This window comes from Sorex fumeus, unplaced genomic scaffold (assembly GCF_029834395.1).
Source record: "Sorex fumeus unplaced genomic scaffold, SorFum_2.1 ptg000086l, whole genome shotgun sequence".
Taxonomy (NCBI): domain Eukaryota; kingdom Metazoa; phylum Chordata; class Mammalia; order Eulipotyphla; family Soricidae; genus Sorex; species Sorex fumeus.
In genome coordinates this window covers 32388116-32406456 of record NW_026606143.1, presented here as the reverse complement: position 1 = coordinate 32406456, position 18341 = coordinate 32388116, and the positions used below count along the sequence as shown (strand labels likewise).

The window sequence follows — 18341 nt, the reverse complement described above, 5'->3', positions numbered from 1 at the left end:
CATTAGAGAGGAGCTGAGGGGCCGGCTGGATGAGGACTAGGAGGAGTCCAGAAGACATGAAGAGCAGTTGAAGGAACCAAGAGCAAAATGCACTCCTGGAAAGCAGGGATTCGGCAGGGCAGAAGAGGGTGAAAGGGAGCACTAAGGTTTGTGTAAAGGACTAGAAAGATCGCACGCCAGGGGTCAGAGCGATAGTAGAGAAAGTAGGGTGCTTGCCTCTCATGCAGCAAACCCAGGTTTGATCTCTGGCATTTTATATGGTCCCTTGAGCCTTGCAAGGACTGATCCTAGAGCACAGAGCCAGGAGTAAGTCCTGAGCGCTGCTGGGTATGCCCCTCCCCCATGAAAGCAAAAAAACATAAAAGATTGAATGGCCTGCTATCACTCTGGCACCATATAGGCCTGAGCATGGGGGGGTGGAGGGAGCCCTGCGGAAGGAGAAAATGGCTAGGAGATTTGCAGGCAGTGAGAGCTAGAAATGATAAGGGTTTGCACCTGAAGGACACTGAGAGGTCAGCTCTGAGAGGTGGTGCAGGGCAGACTCACTGCACAGAAAGGCAGTCCCGGCCAGCATGGAGTCCAGGCTTCAAAGGAAGAAGAAGTGCAGACTGAGAGCCATGGCAGGCATGGTGGAAGCAGGCCAAGGATGATACTCAGAATTTTACAGAAGGAAGAATGGGCTGAAGGTTAAAATAAGGGTGTATGTTTTAGACACAGTATATCCAGAGAGCCCGAGGAACACATCTAGAGATTAAAAATGTGAGTGAGTCAAGAGCCAAAATCTGGAAACAACCCAAGTGCCCTAGAACAGATGACTGGTTAAAGAAACTTTGGTACTTCTACACAATGGAATACTATGCAGCTGTCAGGAGAGATGAAGTCATGAACTTTGCTTATAAATGGATAGACATGGAGAGTATCATGCTAAGTGAAATGAGTCAGAAAAGAGAGGGACAGACATAGAAGGACTGCACTCATTTGTGGAGTATAAAACAACATAACATGAGGCTGACACCTAAGGATAGTAGATACACGGGACAGATAGATTGCTCCATAGCTGGAAGCCTGCCTCATGAGCAAGGGGGAGAAGGCAGCTGGAATAGAGAAGGAATCACTAAGAAAAAGATGGCTGGAGGAATCGGTCGGGATGGGAGGTGTGTGCAGAAAGTAGATAAAGGACCAAACATGATAACCCCTCAGGGTCTGTATTGCAAACCATAATGCCCAAAAGTAGAGGGAGAGTATGGGGAATCATGTCTGCCATGGAGGCAGGGGAGGGTGGGAAAGGGAGGTATACCGGGGAATATTGGTGGTGGGGAATGTGCACTGGTGGAGGGATGGGTGTTTGATCATTGTGTGATTGTAACCCAAACATGAAAGCTTGTAACTATCTCACAGTGATTCAATAAAATTTAAAAAAAAGTGTGAGTGAGGGGTAAAAGCAACCGCAGCCACGAGCGTGCGAGTCTCAGATCTAGGCAAGGGGAATCACGATCTTCTCAGATTGAGGAGGTGGAGAGAGAAGGCAGACACCTATTGGATGGGGATAGGGTAGGGAGAGGGGAGACCAGGCAAGACCAGAAGCAGAAGCTGGATTTTGGAAATCCCCTAATTGAAGTATCCAGAAGGAAAGGGGGAAAAAAAAGATGCCTGGGCAAGCGGGTTAAGGGAACTGGGAAGAAAACTCAGGAAGCTATTTGGAGATGGCGTCTGATCAAATCAGGGGAGCTCCTCGCCTGGAGGTGAAAGATGCGGTCTGCAAGTTTACAACTTTTTCCAGAAACTTGGCTATGGAAGGCAGATCAAAGAGCATGCAGGCATGAGGAAGCCCCAGTAGGAGGTAGATAGTGGCAGGTAAAGATGTGGGCAGACCCTGAGCCTGATGACATGCTAAGGGACAGAGCCTACACAGGGTCAGACTGGGGAGGCAGGAGACAGGCAGGAGTGGCCTGGAGGCCACCAGGAGTTAGACCAGGATCGGCGGGAGAGGGGAGAGCACGTGGCTGGTCCAGGGGAGGAGGCAGCAGTCAGGGAAAGTGCGTCGGGAGATAGGTGGCGAAGGACTGCCATTAGCAGACAGGACCCTAGGAGGTGAGGGGTTGCTGATGCTTGGCACAGCCACTATGGGACTCCTTCCAGGGGCAGGCACCGAGGGTGGGAGCCAAGAAGAGGCTGAGCTGGCAGCATGAGGAGGAGAGTGTGAATTCAGGCTGTGCTAGAGCAAGGGACTGGCAGAAGGAGCCAGAAGCAGATGGGCCTTCATTCCCAGCCTCCCTGCTCGCCTTTTCTCTGCCAAGTTACCATTGACGAAAAGTGCTTTTGGCTGCCAGGGAGAGCAATCCACCATCTCACACTTTAGGGCTAGCCGGGGGCCCAGTAAGAAGGAAGAGGGACTGAGGTTTAGGGAGCATGGTCACGAGCCAACCATGGGAGAGACAGCGGAAACAAGGGCCGGCACGTGCACATCTGCAGAGACTGAAGAGGTAGTTGTTGAGTAAATCTCGGGACTTAGAAGGGGTGAGACTAGAATTGGATCCCCCTCCATTACACTGTTCTGGGGTCCAGAGATGCGCACTCTCCTTCCACACTGTGCTGTGTGCCTGGTCCAGGCTTCACACTTTCCCCATCCTCTATCTTGCATCTTCACGTACCTCCCCGAACCCACCAGCGTTCTCATCATGACTGACTCCCAGCGAGTCCTGGAATTCAGGCTCCTCTAAGCACTATCTATAGAACTTGTTCTCGCAGCCAGTAATAAGTATCATTGAAAGCCCTCACAGTATATGCATCCTTTGATCATATTAGTTCTAGTGAAATTTCTAGAAGCAGTAAATATCACGATTTGACCACTCCTGGGAAGAGCAAGAGAACTTTGCAGTTCACCAGAGAGAATTTTGCAGTTCAGAATGTTGAAGAGCCACTACCCGCCAGTAGGTGTCACTGTAGAGACACCACTGGGATAGCGAGCCAGCAGGAACACTGGAAAAAAAAATTAGTCTAACTGCTACCTATGGGGGTCCTTCCTAGAATGGAAGAATGCATTGCTGTTTTCTGTAATCAATCATTACAATGGGTTGACTTCATAGAATCATAATTTTGTTCACTGTGCATATTTTAAAGGCGAATCTATGCAGAGAGATTCTTAAATCTGTAAGGAAAATTCCCATAACCTTAGTATCTGTGCTAATTTCTGCTTCCAGTGCCTTATAATGTGACTGCAAGTTTCTACACTTAGTTAATTTCTGCATGTGATAATAGAAAATAATTTCAATTACATAAAAACCAGAATTTGAAAATCTTTGTTCACATTTATCAGAAGGAAAAAGAACACTCTTTGGATGCCACAGATGTTGCCAAATAATGCTAAGTAATAATTTCCCTCTCACAAACCAATAACTGAAAATAGCCATGTCCCTCCTTGGACCTGCAGTGAAGTGACAATGTTGTAAGCTGTATATTAATCCTCATACATAAAGCCAAACCAGTTTTTCTTTGAGACTCTCCTTAGTCAGATTGATGAGGTGTCAGGCATAGTTTGGGATGCTGTACATTTTAAGATAAAAGTGAAGATTTGTGAGCAGAGGGCATAGCATTTAATACATTTGATGGATTCATTCTAGACACCTCTAGGCTTTAGTGAAGTAAAATAGATTTAGTGAAATTCTCTTAGTGAACTGAGGGAAGAGAAAGTGAGGGAGATATATGTTCAAGAAAGAACACAGGCTTCTCCAGAAAGGCAAAAGCTGAGAGTACACATTCCAGGTCAAGATGCGGGCAAATCTCCAAGGTGGAGAATACACCAACAATGCTGGGCTTTTTAAGGGGCTCTGGTGGTTGTGACCACAGAAGTGATGTCTGAACGCCCTTGTGTATGTGTGGCTGACGGGGTGGAGAGATCAAACCACAGGAGAGGACATGACAAATCAACAACTGAGCTTGTACCTCAGGAATTCTTCCCAGTTGTAGAGGCTTTCTAAAAGGTCTTAGGGCTTTTGATGACTTAAGTATTCACAGTCACTACAGAACAACAAACACTGGCACTGTCTGTTGCAGTGGACCAAATGTGTCCTCCAAAATTCACATGTGCAAATCCTAACCTTGTTGTTGTGGTAGGAGATGGAACCTTTGCAAAGGAGTTAGGTCTTGTGGGTGGTCTTCTCATGAATGGGATGAGTACCTATAGTTGGGAGAAGCTACTCCAGAGAGCTGTTTTACCCTCTTTCTACCATGGGAGGCTATAATGAAAAACTGTACCCCTGAGGGTGGGTCTTGACTAGAACTTGACTTGTTGGTCCACTGATCTCAACCTTCTAGTCTGCAGAACTATGACAAATCAGCTTCTGCTGCTTATAAGCCATCCCCCACCTGCTGTGTTTATGGCGATTTGTTGTAGCAACCCAAACCAAACTCTTGTTTAGATCCCTGTTTAGTTTATGGCCATTTCAGATCAGGCATGAAATCCCAGGGATTTTGTACTGCTGGGACACCCCAGTCATGACTGGTCACTCACTTGGGATATGGTAACAGTCTTTGAAGTTTTCTTTGATGCGTCCACTCCTCTGTGCGCAAGTGAAACGTGTTCTTCTTTATCGTCTTCGGGACTCGGGGAGTCAAAGATATCAGGGCTCGACAGGGAAGACTGGATAAAATCAAAAGAAAACGCTTTCATCGGAATTCCACCTTAGCGGACGGCCTTTGGTTTCAAAATGCTAGTTTTACTTTTCAAAGCACCTGATGCCACTCCTTTGTTCTCCCCACCGCTACTACACACACCCCACTGCAAAAAATCATGGAGCAGCCAATGTGCCTTAATATGTGCAGAGGAGAGGCTGGCAGAGCTGGAATTAAGGAGGAAGGCTGGTGATGTCAGGGATCTTTCTCTAAATTATTTCACTGGCACTCACTGGGCATATTACCTGTGTACCTCCCAGCCAGCCTTTCCTGCACTTTTTCCCCTTCCCCCCTTTCTGCCAATGTTTGGTATCATGCGCCGGAGCAGTGAACTTGGCACTGTACTCGCGGTGAGCCAGACATGGTTTCTGAGTTCACCAGCAGTCACTGGGCTGACAGTCCGGAATAGAAGGGGGCACTGACTGAGAGGAGGCTGCCTCTACCTGCCTCTCTCTTTCAACTCCTCCTGCTTCTTTTCCAGGACTATGAAACCTGCTGCACATTGAAGGGCCAAAAAGGACCCAAGAGGAAACTCTCCTAGGACAAGGGGTCACCAAGCCTGTGGTCAGGTAACCAAAGTTCCCATAGCCTTGAGGCGTAGCCCTATGTGCTGGCACAGCAAGCTCCTACCAGAACTTGGCTCTAGCCTAAATCTCTACTCTCCTTGCCCTGAAAATCAACATCAACTTGGGATTCTTTCCTGCTAAGAAGAAAGGCCCTCTCCACCTCCCTCCAGCTGTCGCAAAGTGAGGACACACTTACAGATGTGAGGGACTGGGACGGAGGCCGCCTTCCTGTGGCTTTTGGTCTGCTTGTGGTGGGGTGACTGAGTTTCTCAGTAGACGATACTACGGAGTCAAAACCTTCTAGGTCTAAAACAAAAGTAAAAGACAATTTTAAAAGCAAAAATAGAAGCAAGCAGAAGCTCTTGTAATAGGCCACAAACAGAATTTTTTAAAATTTGATAATCTTTTGATATCTGGATGGCACTACATCATTTGCGAAGGCAAATGTTTACATCCTTTGGTTAGCCAACAAATGTGATTCAAACTGAATGAAATAATCCTTCCTACACAGAGAAGAAACAGGTTTTATTTCTTTCCCTTTTCCATAGTGGCATTCATAACTCTTTGAACATGATAGAAGAAAAAAATAAAGAGGAGCAAAGGAGGAATCCTTTCGTCCCCAGATCCAAACCCAGTTTGGCTGATAAAACATTCCTGCAGATTCAACACAGGAAACAGCAGTTACCAAATCTGAACGCTGATGGCTGATTCCAGAAGGCTAGAGGGTAGGCTCCTCCTCTGGCTGTCCCACAATGTTTTGACCATCGTGTTTCACCCACAATAGAATAGAAGCCTCTAAGAGAGGGAAACCAAGCTCCTGGCTCTCCAGAGAACTAATGGAGCCCAGCACCCTTCTATTGTCAGCAACATCACTCAATGAGACCATCTCCTTCACATAATCACTCTCGCCATTCTCGTGAGTTGCTACTGCGATTCTTTGGCAGACTCTGAGCTGGATGCCCAGGAACCTCAAGGCCCCTTTCTCTGACAAGTGGTCAGATTGAGGAATTCCTTATTTTTAGAGTTTATGTGGAAGGGGTTATGAATCCATTATAGGTGTCTATGCAATATGCAAAGAAATGCATGGCTCAAAGTGGCCAGGATTGAGGGTCATTATTGTTTGTGACTAGGGCAACGCCAACTCTTTTCTTCAAGCAGACTATGTCATGAGCCAACTCTGCAGAAACAGCACAAAAATATCAGAGGTGCTATGAGGCCTAGGGGAGACAATCAGCTCTCTGCACTAAAAGCAGCTGCACAGGGACAGGAAAGGTCTCGGGTAGGGGATGGACTGGGATCTCCATTGTTAGATGACAACTCACTGCAAGGACACTCTTGGGAGCTTCCCTTTAAGAGCTTCTTATTTTCTGAAGAGGGTTCCCTCTTGACTCCACCCAAGGATTTGCCTCTCTACCAACTCCATGTTTTCTGAAATTGAAGTTATCCTTATACACTTGGATCAGTGCCACAAAGCCATCATCTGACATGCAGAATTTCCTGCCACCAATGTCTCCAGTTACCCCCTCCCACCAATCCCTGTACCATACTCAGCCTGCCTTTTCTTTCACTACAGACACTCTTCTTCTTCTCTGTCTCTTTCTGGCTCTCTTTTCATTTTTCCTTTTAAGCACTGTGATTTCAATGCATAATTCTTAAAACTACAACTGCATCAAAAAAAAATTCAACTACCACCCTACCACATGGAGATACTCACTATTAGTGTTTGGGTTTATTCCACTCCTCAGCTTTATTTTTTCTATAAGAAGTCTAGTTTAGGGCCAGGGTAACAGTCCAGCAGATACTGTGCTTTCACATGGCTGATCTCAGTTTAATTCCTGGCATCACACAGGATTCCCTGAGACTACCACGAGTGATCCCTGAGCACTGTCAGGTGAGGCACAACCTTCAACCCCTAAAAATGAAATCTAGTTCATATGAGTATGACATTCTGCTGATTTCAATTAATATTATATATCATAACAGTACAGCACTGTATTCCCGTTGTTCATTGATTTGGTCAAGCGGGCACCAGTAATGCCAGGCTCTCCGAGAGGGATGGAGGAATCGAACCTGGGTCGTACGCGTCCAAAGCAAACACCCTACTCACTGTGCTATTGCTCCAGCCTATTATCTATCATAAATCTAAAAATTATTCACAAACATTTTGTGTATAGTCTTCAGCTGCACTGCAACCAGGATTTATGGGCACTCTTACTGTTGGATAGTTTCCCAAACATTCTTCCTTGAACTCTTTGCTACTGCAGACAAAGGGTGCACAAATGCCCTTGTATACTTGACACACTATGAATTTAGCAGATTCTTCATGTGGCTGCCCCATAGGCCCTGGAAGGAGGGAATAAGCCCAGGGCAGAGATGCTTGTGGCTGTGGTGGTGGAGGGGGTGGTAAAGGATGAAGGCACAAGCAGGGACAGGCAGGGGAAGCCTGGAGGAGAGGAGAGAAGACAGAGAAGAGAAGGACAGATGGTGAGGAGGAAGCTGGGTAGGAGGTAAAGCTGAAGGCTATTAGAGGTTCCCACCAGCCGCTGCTGGAGCGATAGTACAGTGGTAGGGTGTTTGCCTTGTACGCGGCCAGCCTGGCCAAGCCAGGTTTGATTCCTCCGCCCCTCTCGGAGAGCCCAGCAAGCTACTGAGAGTATCTTGCCCGCACAGCAAAGCCTGGCAAGCTACCTGTGACGTATTCAATATGCCAAACACAGTAACAACAAGTCTCACAATGGAGATGTTACTGGGCCCGCTCGAGCAAATCCATGGACAACGGGAGGACAGTGCTACAGTGCAGTGCTACCAGCCACTGCTAAGGGCCTTGGCTGAGTGCTGCCAGGGGCTGAGAGGGATCACCTCGGCCTAGGTAAGGTCCAGACAACAGGAACAAGCAGTGGAGGCTGAAGCTGAGCATGGCAGAGCAATTAGAGAACAACGCCAAGTTGAACTGACTCAGACGCTCCCCCCTGGCGACACTTGGGGAACTAGAGACTTGGGCTTTGGGTCCCATGAGGGGAGTGACAGATGTGTCTGGGGTGCAGCAGGTCTGCCCTGGCTCGGGGGAAACTAGCAACACTGCTCCATGGAGAAGGGTGGAGGGAATGGAGCAAGCATGGAGCGCAGGACCCCTGGTGAGGAACAGGGCGCTCAGGCAGTGAGTCTTCAACCCCGGGCTAGGCGAAGCAGCGGATGACAGAGGTGCTGGTGCAGCCTATGCTGCAGACATGGGCACCTGGTGGGGTGGCGGGACACCACAGTGGGAGAGGAGGGGCTCCTTGAGGTGACCCAGCATGCAGAGGGGGTGGGAGCACTGAGGGATGATGAGGGACTCGGCTTCATTTCTGATTCAGAAATGACTCAGCACATCAGCACTATGCAGGCAGACCAGTGCACATCCCTCTAACTTCAGACCAGACTCCAGGGGGGGGCGGTCACCCTGCAGAGCCCAGTTGATGTTCTGGTCACCACCGAGGAGGTGAACATCTGCAGGATGGAGTGAGAGGGGTGGAGGGAACTGGGTCCAGGATCTCATCTTGGAGCTCTCCAAGCCTAGTCAGTCCTTGGGAGAGAGGCGTGCCACACTCCGAATGAAGGAACAAGCGAAGAATGAACAAATGCTCAATTGCACAGCAGTGCCCTGATTCCAGGAGATGAATTACAGGGGGGCGGGCATCATGAATCAGGGCACAGTGGGAGCTTGGCCCCACTCCCCTCAACTCCACTTTTGGGCTGAGCCCAGGCACTCTTAGCCATCATCTTCAGGACAGATGGCTGAGACTAGTATCATGTTTCTGTCACTCAAGAGGGGGGTGGAGGGAGGGGGAGCCATGCTAACCCTTCAGCATCTGTAGCTGCACTGAACTTACAGTTTGTGCTCACGGAAAAAGCAATTCTGCAAAACTTTTGAAGCCCATTGCCAGAGAGAAAAAGACTCAGCAAGTATGAGGTCATAAGCTGAAAAGGGAGCCTGGGGATGGGGGAGGGGTTGAAGTAGAAGGCTTTCTGCAAGGGGCGGGGGAAGGATCCTTAGTGAGGACTGTACCCCATTTTAGGGACAAAGAGCAAGTTCTCATGACTGAGATTAAGGCAGAGTTTCCATGACTAACCCACTGTGGGGCAAAGAAAATGTCCCCATTTTCATGGTGGTTTTGAAATGAATCAGGCTGAAACCGGATACAACCTTTCTTAGCCTGACTGGGGAATGTTTCCTCTCAATATAAAAAAGGCGTTTCAATGTCCAGGAGCCAAAATCCCCAAAAAGGAGTGGGGAAGCATTTTCTCTAAGTTTGTTTCCTCAGGTTGAGAAGTTCTTTGGCTTTGGGGACAGGTGAGTCCTCTGCTGATAGATGGCTCACTTTGGCCATAGAGTGGGCTTGGCATAAGTCGCTGCCCATCCAACCCCAATTTCACTCACAGCCCATTTAGTTCAAAAAGAAAATGGAGTCTCTTTTTCCAGGGCTGGGAGGGATGGCACTGGTAACCACAAGTGACCTAGCACACACCCACTACAAACATGGAGGAGAAATGGTGACAAATCGGAGACAAGGTTGGCTGTCCCCAATGGAGCTGTTGGCAAGGACTCAAATCTGTTTGGTGTAGCCTTAAACTGCTCTAGAGTTCAGTGGACTGAGTTTCCTGCAGCTGAGTCTGCATGTCACTTTGGACCTGTATCTCTGGAAGCGTCCCCTCTCCTCCGTGGCCCTGTCAAGGAGCATGAAAGCTGCCAGGACTCCTTGTTCTCCTTGATCACTCTCCTTGCTCAGAAATGCTCTCCTTGATCATTCTCTCCATGCCCCCCCCCCCCCACTCCCCCCGCCAGAGAGATGCACCATGCGCCAGCTCTGCACAAGTCTTTTCACAGCTTGCCCATAAAGTCCCAGAACCTTTGCATGGCCAAGGCCATCATGGGTTGTCCTGTGCTGGCTTTTCTCTCTGCCCGTAGCCCAAAATGCCCTTCCTTCCTTCTCGCTCCTTTGCTTCCCTGCACCCTGAATCTGCATTCAAGGATCCGTTAGTCACTGATTACCCCAATATTAGCATTTAGCACCTGGAACTGACCTTCCTTGCAGATTCAACCATCTCCCCCTAGATCCAGGGAAAAGCTGTGGTTTATATTTGTTATTTCCAGGCTGAACACTAGGCCTGGCTTGAATAACTCAACAATGTCTCCAGGATTTGGTCTTTCTCCCAGAACAAAAAAAAGAGAAGTATCTGAGCTATCAACTGCCTGGGATTATTATATTGGAAGCAAGACATTTTCTCAAACCTTTTCAAACAACATAGGGTTTAATTTTCATATACTATTTGATTTGGGGGTGTCATACCTGGTATTGTCCAGTGGCTATTTCTGGCTCAGGGGACAGGGGACCATGAGGTACTGGGCATCAAACCTAGGACTTCAACCTGAACTCCAAGATGCCCTTTTGCCCTTTGATCTAGCTCCCTAGCCCCTACTGATGAAGATTTAGGGGAAAGGATAATATATGTTTAATATGTGTTTGGGGGCTGGGGCATAACTCAAAGGTTGGAGTATTTGCTTTGCATGTTGGAGCCCTGGGTTCAATCCCTGGCATCACATTATCTCCAACCTCCAAGCAGACAGTAGCTCCCTATCACTGCCAAATGTGGCCCCAACTCTACTTATTTTTAAGATAAGAAAACCCTAAATAGGGCTGCCGGTAACTTTTCTGCATGGAAGCAGCATTTCAAAAGGCCTTGGAATAGCTTGGTGCTAGCCCGGATATCTTGTTTTTTGTTTGTTTTTTTTCCTGCTTTTTTGGGTCATACCCAGAGATGCACAGGGGTTACTCCCAGCTCTGTATTCAGGAATTACTCCTGGTGGTGCTCAGGGAACCATATGGGATGCTGGGATTCAAACCTGGATTGGCCACATGCAAGGCAAACGCCCTACCTGCTGTGCTATTGCTCCAGCCCCTAGTCTGGATATCTTGATGTTTAATAGGCACTAAGGCCTTGAGTTAGATTCCCAGTACTGCCTCATGTGATTCCTAGTGCCACATCCAAGCATATAATCTCCAGTGCCCTTAAATTCATATTTTCATCATATTTCACTGAATTTTATTAATATATTTTATTTTTTGTTATTTGCCATCTCTGCTAAAAATTAAAATTTAGGACTTTAAAAATTCCTGAAATAATAAGGTACTAAATATAAATCTTTCTTGCACTAAGCTACCATTACAATTATTAGTATCTAAATGATCAAAACATAAACAGATGTACTACATAGTTGGACAAATCTTTAAGCACAAAGTAGAATTTTATCAAATTTTCTCCCCAAACTATTCATGTATGTGCAGATGAATAGTCACATCAGAAGGAAACGTACCAACAGTTCTAAATCCATTTTTCATTTTATTGATTTAAATGCTAAGAAACTTTGTTCACATAAATAGAAGTATCTGGGATTGAAAAGAATTTTGTTATTACAATGCCACTCAATTCTTTGAACTCCTTTTGAGTTATATACCAAAACCCAGACAGTGGTCCAGCAGTGTTCAGAACTATTTTTAACAATCAATCAACAAACAACTCAGGAGGTGCCTCCTTCAATTCTGTTGGCAGCAAAGAATTAGAAACCAACTGACTTGTAAATGGGTTTTTGTTCAGGTGATGATAGAATCACTCAATTTTTCAACTTCAAGACTGATCTTAGGATTTTCTCTTAGTTTGCACCTGGGAATGGCCAAGAGCCTGGCCTCACTGGAAGTGGGAAAGGAACAGGAAGCTCTCAGGAGATGGGTTAAAAAACAGCGTGTAGGAAGATGAGGTTCTGTCTGTGGCCTGGGATATCTTCCTGGACAGTCAGCACAGGGCGCCCTGTTTGTAGACAACTGTTCTAGGGTGCTCTTTGCAGTGCTGCTCCTAGTGTGAGTTTGGGTAAAAACACACCATGGGTATTACATGTCCTTTAAGATTATAAGATGGGTCTAAGTGACTTTGAAAACATGTCCAACATACATTTAATACAGAAGTAGTTGTTTTCCAGAACTGAATAGATAACACGATCACACACACAATCCACCCAGACTTCTAAAAGTGTATATACAACAATGAACAGTGACTATCTCAGGGAGGAGGGCTGAGATACCAGGGAACTTTCACTTTCTAGCTTCCTGGGTTGTTCCCTTTCATGTTATTTTTTACTTAAGTGAGCCCCTATTCCCTTTATAACTGAGCTGGGTGGGAGGGGTTAGAGAGAAGTTTTTTTTTTTTTTTTGCTTTTTGGGTCACACCCGGCGATACTCAGGGGTTACTCCTGGCTCATGCACTCAGGAATTGCTCCTGGCAGTGCTCAGGGGACCATATGGGATGCTGGGAATCGAACCTGTGTCGGCCATGTTGGCTGTGTGCAAGGCAAACACCCTACCAACTGTACTATCGCTCCAGCCCCTAGAGAGAAGTTCTTTTAAAAGACAACCGAGTTGATCTTGTACGAAATCATTTTGGATGTAACTACTGAAATATCAGTCAGCTGATGCCTAAAATATGTTCCAGAACTTTCCTAATTTCTAGTAACAGCAGTTAGGGAAAGAATACAAACCAGTAGGGATGGGGCTCAGCAGCAGAGCTCAGGCCCCACATGTGAGAGACCCTGGATTTGATCCTGATACTGTGAAAATAAAAATGAATGCAGTCCTATGTCACTTAGTGATGCTTTGGCTAGTAACATATAGTCCTGATGGGTTCTACCACACACCAAGGAATGGGTCAGGCAATACCAGATGTGTGCAATCATACTCTATGACATTCTTAAAAGAACAAAATCACCTGAGGGCATAATTTCTTAGAATATGTCCCTCTCATGAAGCATTTAGGGATTATACGATTAGGTATAAGCCCAACGGTACTTCTCTTATCTGAAAAGCTATACCAACTACCCTCAAAAATGGTCTGTTTTGAAAGGATATGATGCACACCTTTGTTCATTGCTGTACACAGAACAAACAGTCAGGATATGGAAATAACCCAAATGAATGGATCAGAATTTGTGGTGTATATATGCATGATTGCATGATTTTATTCTTTCCTAGAGCTGTGTAATATATATATATATATATATACTACATAGCATATATATGTATATATAGTATATGTATATATATACTATATATACATGCATAAAGTATAAAGTAGCACTGTAGCACTGTTCTCCCATTGTTCATTGATATTCTCGAGTGGGCACCAGTAATGTCTTCATTGTGAGACCTGTTGTTACTGTTTTTGGAATATTGAATACGTCACAGGGAGCTTACCAGGCTTTGCCGTGTGGGCAGAATACTCTCGGTAGCTTGCCAGGCTTTCTGAGAGGGGCAGAGGAATCAAACCCAGGTCGGCTGTGTGCAAGGCAAATGCCCTACCTGCTATGCTATTGCTCCAGCCCAAAGTATAAAGTAAAAAGTATATTTATTAAGTAATAAAATTACTTAAATATATGCTATATATATATAGATACTACACAGCTCTAAGAAAGAATGAAATCATGCAATTTGTGGCAACATGAATAGAACTAAAGGATATCATGCAAAATCAGAAGGAAAGGGACAGAAACCAAATGATTCTTATATATGGGACTTATATAAGCAACAAGGGCCAAAGGCAACACAATGGGTGTACTGATCCACACAATTGAGTTGTGGGGGCAGTTGAAAGGGAGGGGCATTGGGATCCTGGGGGAAGGGAAGTGGGTACACTGGTGATGGGTGTGGTACTGGAATTGCGTGCATGGGAAACCATCGGCATCATTAAGAGTATTGTAAATCACAGAATCTCAATTAAAAATTACTTAATATAAAAGAAAAGTGTCTATTTGGCGCCAACTACTTCACGTCATTCATTATCTCTAAGTTTACAAGCACCCTCTCAAGTGGATGGCATTAATAGCTGTCTCCGAGAGAACAGGAAATCCAAATCAGCAGTACCCCAGGTTAAAAGTTTGTTTTCTCTTGTCTATGATCCTGTCTAGTTCCAAAGTTTGAAACAGCTCAGAAGAGATGAGTCAGGCCTGAGGAGGTGGAGAGCACCACCATAGGTCACCTCGAAGCTAAATAAAGAGACTTCCCCTGGCTTGAAATCAGGCCTCCCTGTACCTCATCCTCAGCTTGTCAGCACTAGATCCAATGACCTTGCGAAGGGGTGACCAATCTCACTGTGCAAGGGATCATCACTTTTCTCACTTAATGAATCGAAGGCAGCGGGAGGCTGAGTGGGCTGAAGTTTCCAGACCACACCTTAACAAGAGTCCAGGGCTAGAGGAGAGTTGGCCAACTGAACTGTCCTTTTTGACCAAGTGAGTTTGTCTGTGATACTTGCAGCATGATACCGGGTACTTGAACACAGTGTCCTGGCAGACTATATCTATCCTTCTGGATATTTACAAGTTAAATGAGAGCCACCATGGGGTTCTGCCAACCTGTGAGCCCTGCAGTCAGGGCAATGTACACACAATCTGACGCTACTTCCTCTCCCCCCACCACCCCGTTCCTTTCTTGCATCCACATTCATCTGCAGCTCAGAGGCCTCAGCAGAATGCACCAGGGCGTTCCAAAGGTGGTCACACATCTTGTTCCTTTGCTGCATTAGACTCTCTTCAACCAACTGGGCATCCTTCCACATTGGTATTCTTAGAGCTGAAATGGTCTCAGCAGGTAGACACAGCAGAAGCACTCAAGCTATGGGCTGAATGGCAAAAGGGAGGGCTTTGACACAACAAGGCAGGTACCAACATGCCAGCACCTTCGCATGCTTTGAGCCCCCTGGGGCTGGGCAAGAGGGCACATGCCTAGTAGGCACTGTCATCCTCGCCACAGCATGAGCGACAGGACTGCCCCTGTGCTGCCTGCACACTCACCAGGCCTCTGCGCATCTCACTGATCACTTTTCCCTGCTGCAGCCTGATTCTGGAGGGGGCACAGGCAGGATGTGCCTTAGAAAAATCCCCTGAGACTGGACATTTGGGTTTGTCTTGCCTCCACCTGTGTTTTTAGCATACTGAGAGGCTCTTCCTGTGAGTGTTGAAGGTTCGCTGCTTTGGTGCCTATGAATGAGATGGGAGCCAAGGTGACAAATGTAAGGGAAGGCTACAGCCCAAGCACAGGGGCCGGGTTAGAGGTCCGTGGTGAGGTACATGCCTCACATGCCCAGTAGCCAACTTGAGGGAGTGCCAAAGATCAACACTGTCTTTAAGGGGCCCAAGCAGGCAGAAGGATGAACCTCAGGTTGGGGGTGGACTGATGTTTCTGTGTGAACACCCTCAGTTTACATCTGGGAATGGATTCTTGGAAATACTGAGCAGGACAAGACTTTGCCATGACCTCATAGCTTTTGGAACTGTGAGATACTTTTGAAACTGGTGCCAGTGGTCACCCTGCTGGCATTTACTTGGCACAGACCGAGGCCATGAGCCCTAAGAGTCAGGGAGAGGAGGGTGCTCTGCAGGGAGCGGACAAGTACCTTCTCTGCAAGAACTGGAACCAATGTGCATCTCCCTGCATGCACGGAGGAACCTAAAATACTCAAGGGCTGACTTAGTTCAAGACCTGTCAATCAGGGCCTTGGAAGAATACCTCCGTGGCTTACAACACTGTAAGCGTAAGGTCACAAGTTCAATCCCTGATGCTGCCACGTGTGCTGAGCATGTTCCTGGAAGCTCCATTGTCTGTAATCCCCAGCACCAAAAGTAACTTCCAGTCACAGTCAGGTATGTGTAAACACCACAGTCGAGGGATGTAACCACTGGTGAACACACCTAAAAAAGATGTGTGAGCACTAGAGCCAGGCATCAGTTATCCCTCCAGTCATCAAAACAACATCATCAACAATAAATAAGGGAAGGGATGGGGGAAAAGAAAAAAATTAAAATAGATAAAAGGCTCATTAATCAAAAGTTCTACCTGATTCAGGTCCTTGGTATCACAGGTTTGACACTAATAACATTCTTCACCGCCCCCCCCCCCCCCGCTCTTTGTAACTTTTCACACTTGGGAAATGCGTGTTATCAATCAAATGGCCCTTATCTAAATTGAAGTTCAATTAGGACTTATGTCTCTGCATAGAAAACAGAGCTGTGTGTGCAGATGCCAAAGCCTTTTGCCCAGATCCAATTAAGACATAGCATGGACCCCACCTCCCTCTCCTCTGCATGTGTAATGTCACCCACGTTGATCCCATTGGCCTGTCTGAAGGTCACCAGTAAAGAGATGCTGACTGTAGGATTGAGTCAATGCGCTTAAACTCATGTCAACGCCACTAACCCCGGGAGCTCAGTCACACACAGCTCAGCCAACAGTCTAGCTGGAACATTCTAAACGCTGCCATCTACATGGCAGGCATACACATGCAGCCAGTATATGCTACTCTCATATTTTTAATTATTAATTCTTTATGATGTCAGGGACCAAATCCAGGGTCTCACACAGGTGAAGTACACACTCTGCTACTGAGTTATATACCTGGTTCTGTTGTCCTATTAAACCCAGGAAATCACTCAAACCACCTGAAATGCTGCAAAGACCAACAATTTTCTAGTTCCAAAGGGAGAAATGTAAAACACATACATAGGGTCTGGAGCACTGCTGGGGGTGCACTGCAGGGTACAGCATGCATGCATGCATACACACAAGCACACACACAAGCATGCAAATGTATGCACACATACACACACAACAGAAAAACCAACAGCCGGAAGCCACTTATCTATCTAAATTTCCTGCAAAATCTATGCAGGAAATCCCAATGATTTGGGGGGCCATAATAAAAAATATGTGCTTAGGGATTGCTTCTGGTGGGACTTGGAGGACTATATATTGTGCAGGGATTACACCCAGGTGAGCTGCATGGAAGGCAAGTGCCTTACCTGCTGCACTCTCTCTCCAGCCCTATTAAAATTTTTTAAATTGTTTTGGGGCCATACCCAGAATTGCTGGAGGAAATACTCTCATCTCTGTGCCTGGGTGTTGCTTCTGAAGATGCTTGGGGGACCATATACTACAGGAAACGGAACACAGACTTCCAACAAGCAAAGCATGTGTTCAGCCCCTTGCGCTATCTCCCAGGCTCTCTTCAAGCGTTTCTAGAGCTTTTAAGAAAGCACACCTAAACCTAATCTTATTTATAAAGACTGATGTGCAGACAACTCAGAAACACCAATATAGTGGCTTTTAGTCTAAGTAAATACAACTATTTTATAATACAAGTCAGGCATCAAAGCACTTTGAAGCCCTTACTTGTAAATCAGTGCTGTGAAGATCTTCATTTACATCAAGGCCTCAAAGTGAGTGTTAGAGAAATTTTGATTAGCTTTTTGGTTTCAAAAAATTTCATCAAGGTATAGTTTAGATACTTTTAAGTTCATCCATTTGAAGGGCACAGTGCAATTTTCGGTAAATTTACAGTTATGCAACCATGATCACAATCTAGTTTTTGAACCTTTCCAGCACCTCAAATTGATAAGCTCTTAATAGCATGAGAGCACAGGGAAGTGTTTTTCAGTTCATGGTACAAATGAACCACAGGTTTGGGGGTGTTTAAACTCACAATACTTAGCCCCCTCAACTGATTACAGTATGAAGTATGGGTCTGTGGATAAGGCTGCAAAGATGGGAGGAGAAATCCTTGATTTTCTTAAGAGGGGTGATGCCCATAGAAAGGAATGAAAGTGGGAGACATTCAAAATGAAAAGGAATAACACAAAAACAGTTCTAACAAAGAAAGTAAGCCACAGAGAAGAAGTAAGAAGACTTTTCTCCTCTGAAGTCAATTAGTTAAAACTAGATGGCTTTGTTTCCAGGCTACTTTCTACCTGGCGGCTCACTGCTATGTGCTTTAGTGGAAAGGAATGGAAAAAATCTCCCTACTATTGAATTGTGACAATAAAACCCCACTATGCAGTGGGAGCTACAATATATGGCATCATAAAAGTAAATGTTATGGTACTTGACTTCGCGACCCATAATCTCCCATTCAATCAGCACAGAGATTCTTCCGTCAGCGAGAAGAAACTGGACAATTCGATTTTCATTTCTATTCATGCGCAAGCCTGCATTGGAGCTCATCCATGTTTTCTATTATGTCACTTGAAAT

The 18341-nt window shown here is 46.0% G+C and overlaps 1 protein-coding gene across 3 annotated transcripts in view; it reads right to left on the bottom strand.

Annotated features, from left to right (window-relative positions):
- Positions 1-18341, bottom strand: part of SH3KBP1 (SH3 domain containing kinase binding protein 1) — a 388497-nt gene that overhangs the window by 10403 nt on the left and 359753 nt on the right. For all 3 annotated transcript variants that reach the window (XM_056131073.1, XM_056131074.1, XM_056131075.1), the window contains 2 exons: positions 5434-5543; positions 4511-4639 (listed from right to left, as the gene is read on the bottom strand). In XM_056131073.1, coding sequence (XP_055987048.1) covers positions 4511-4639; positions 5434-5543 — 239 coding nt within the window. The remainder of the gene's footprint in view (positions 1-4510; positions 4640-5433; positions 5544-18341) is intronic.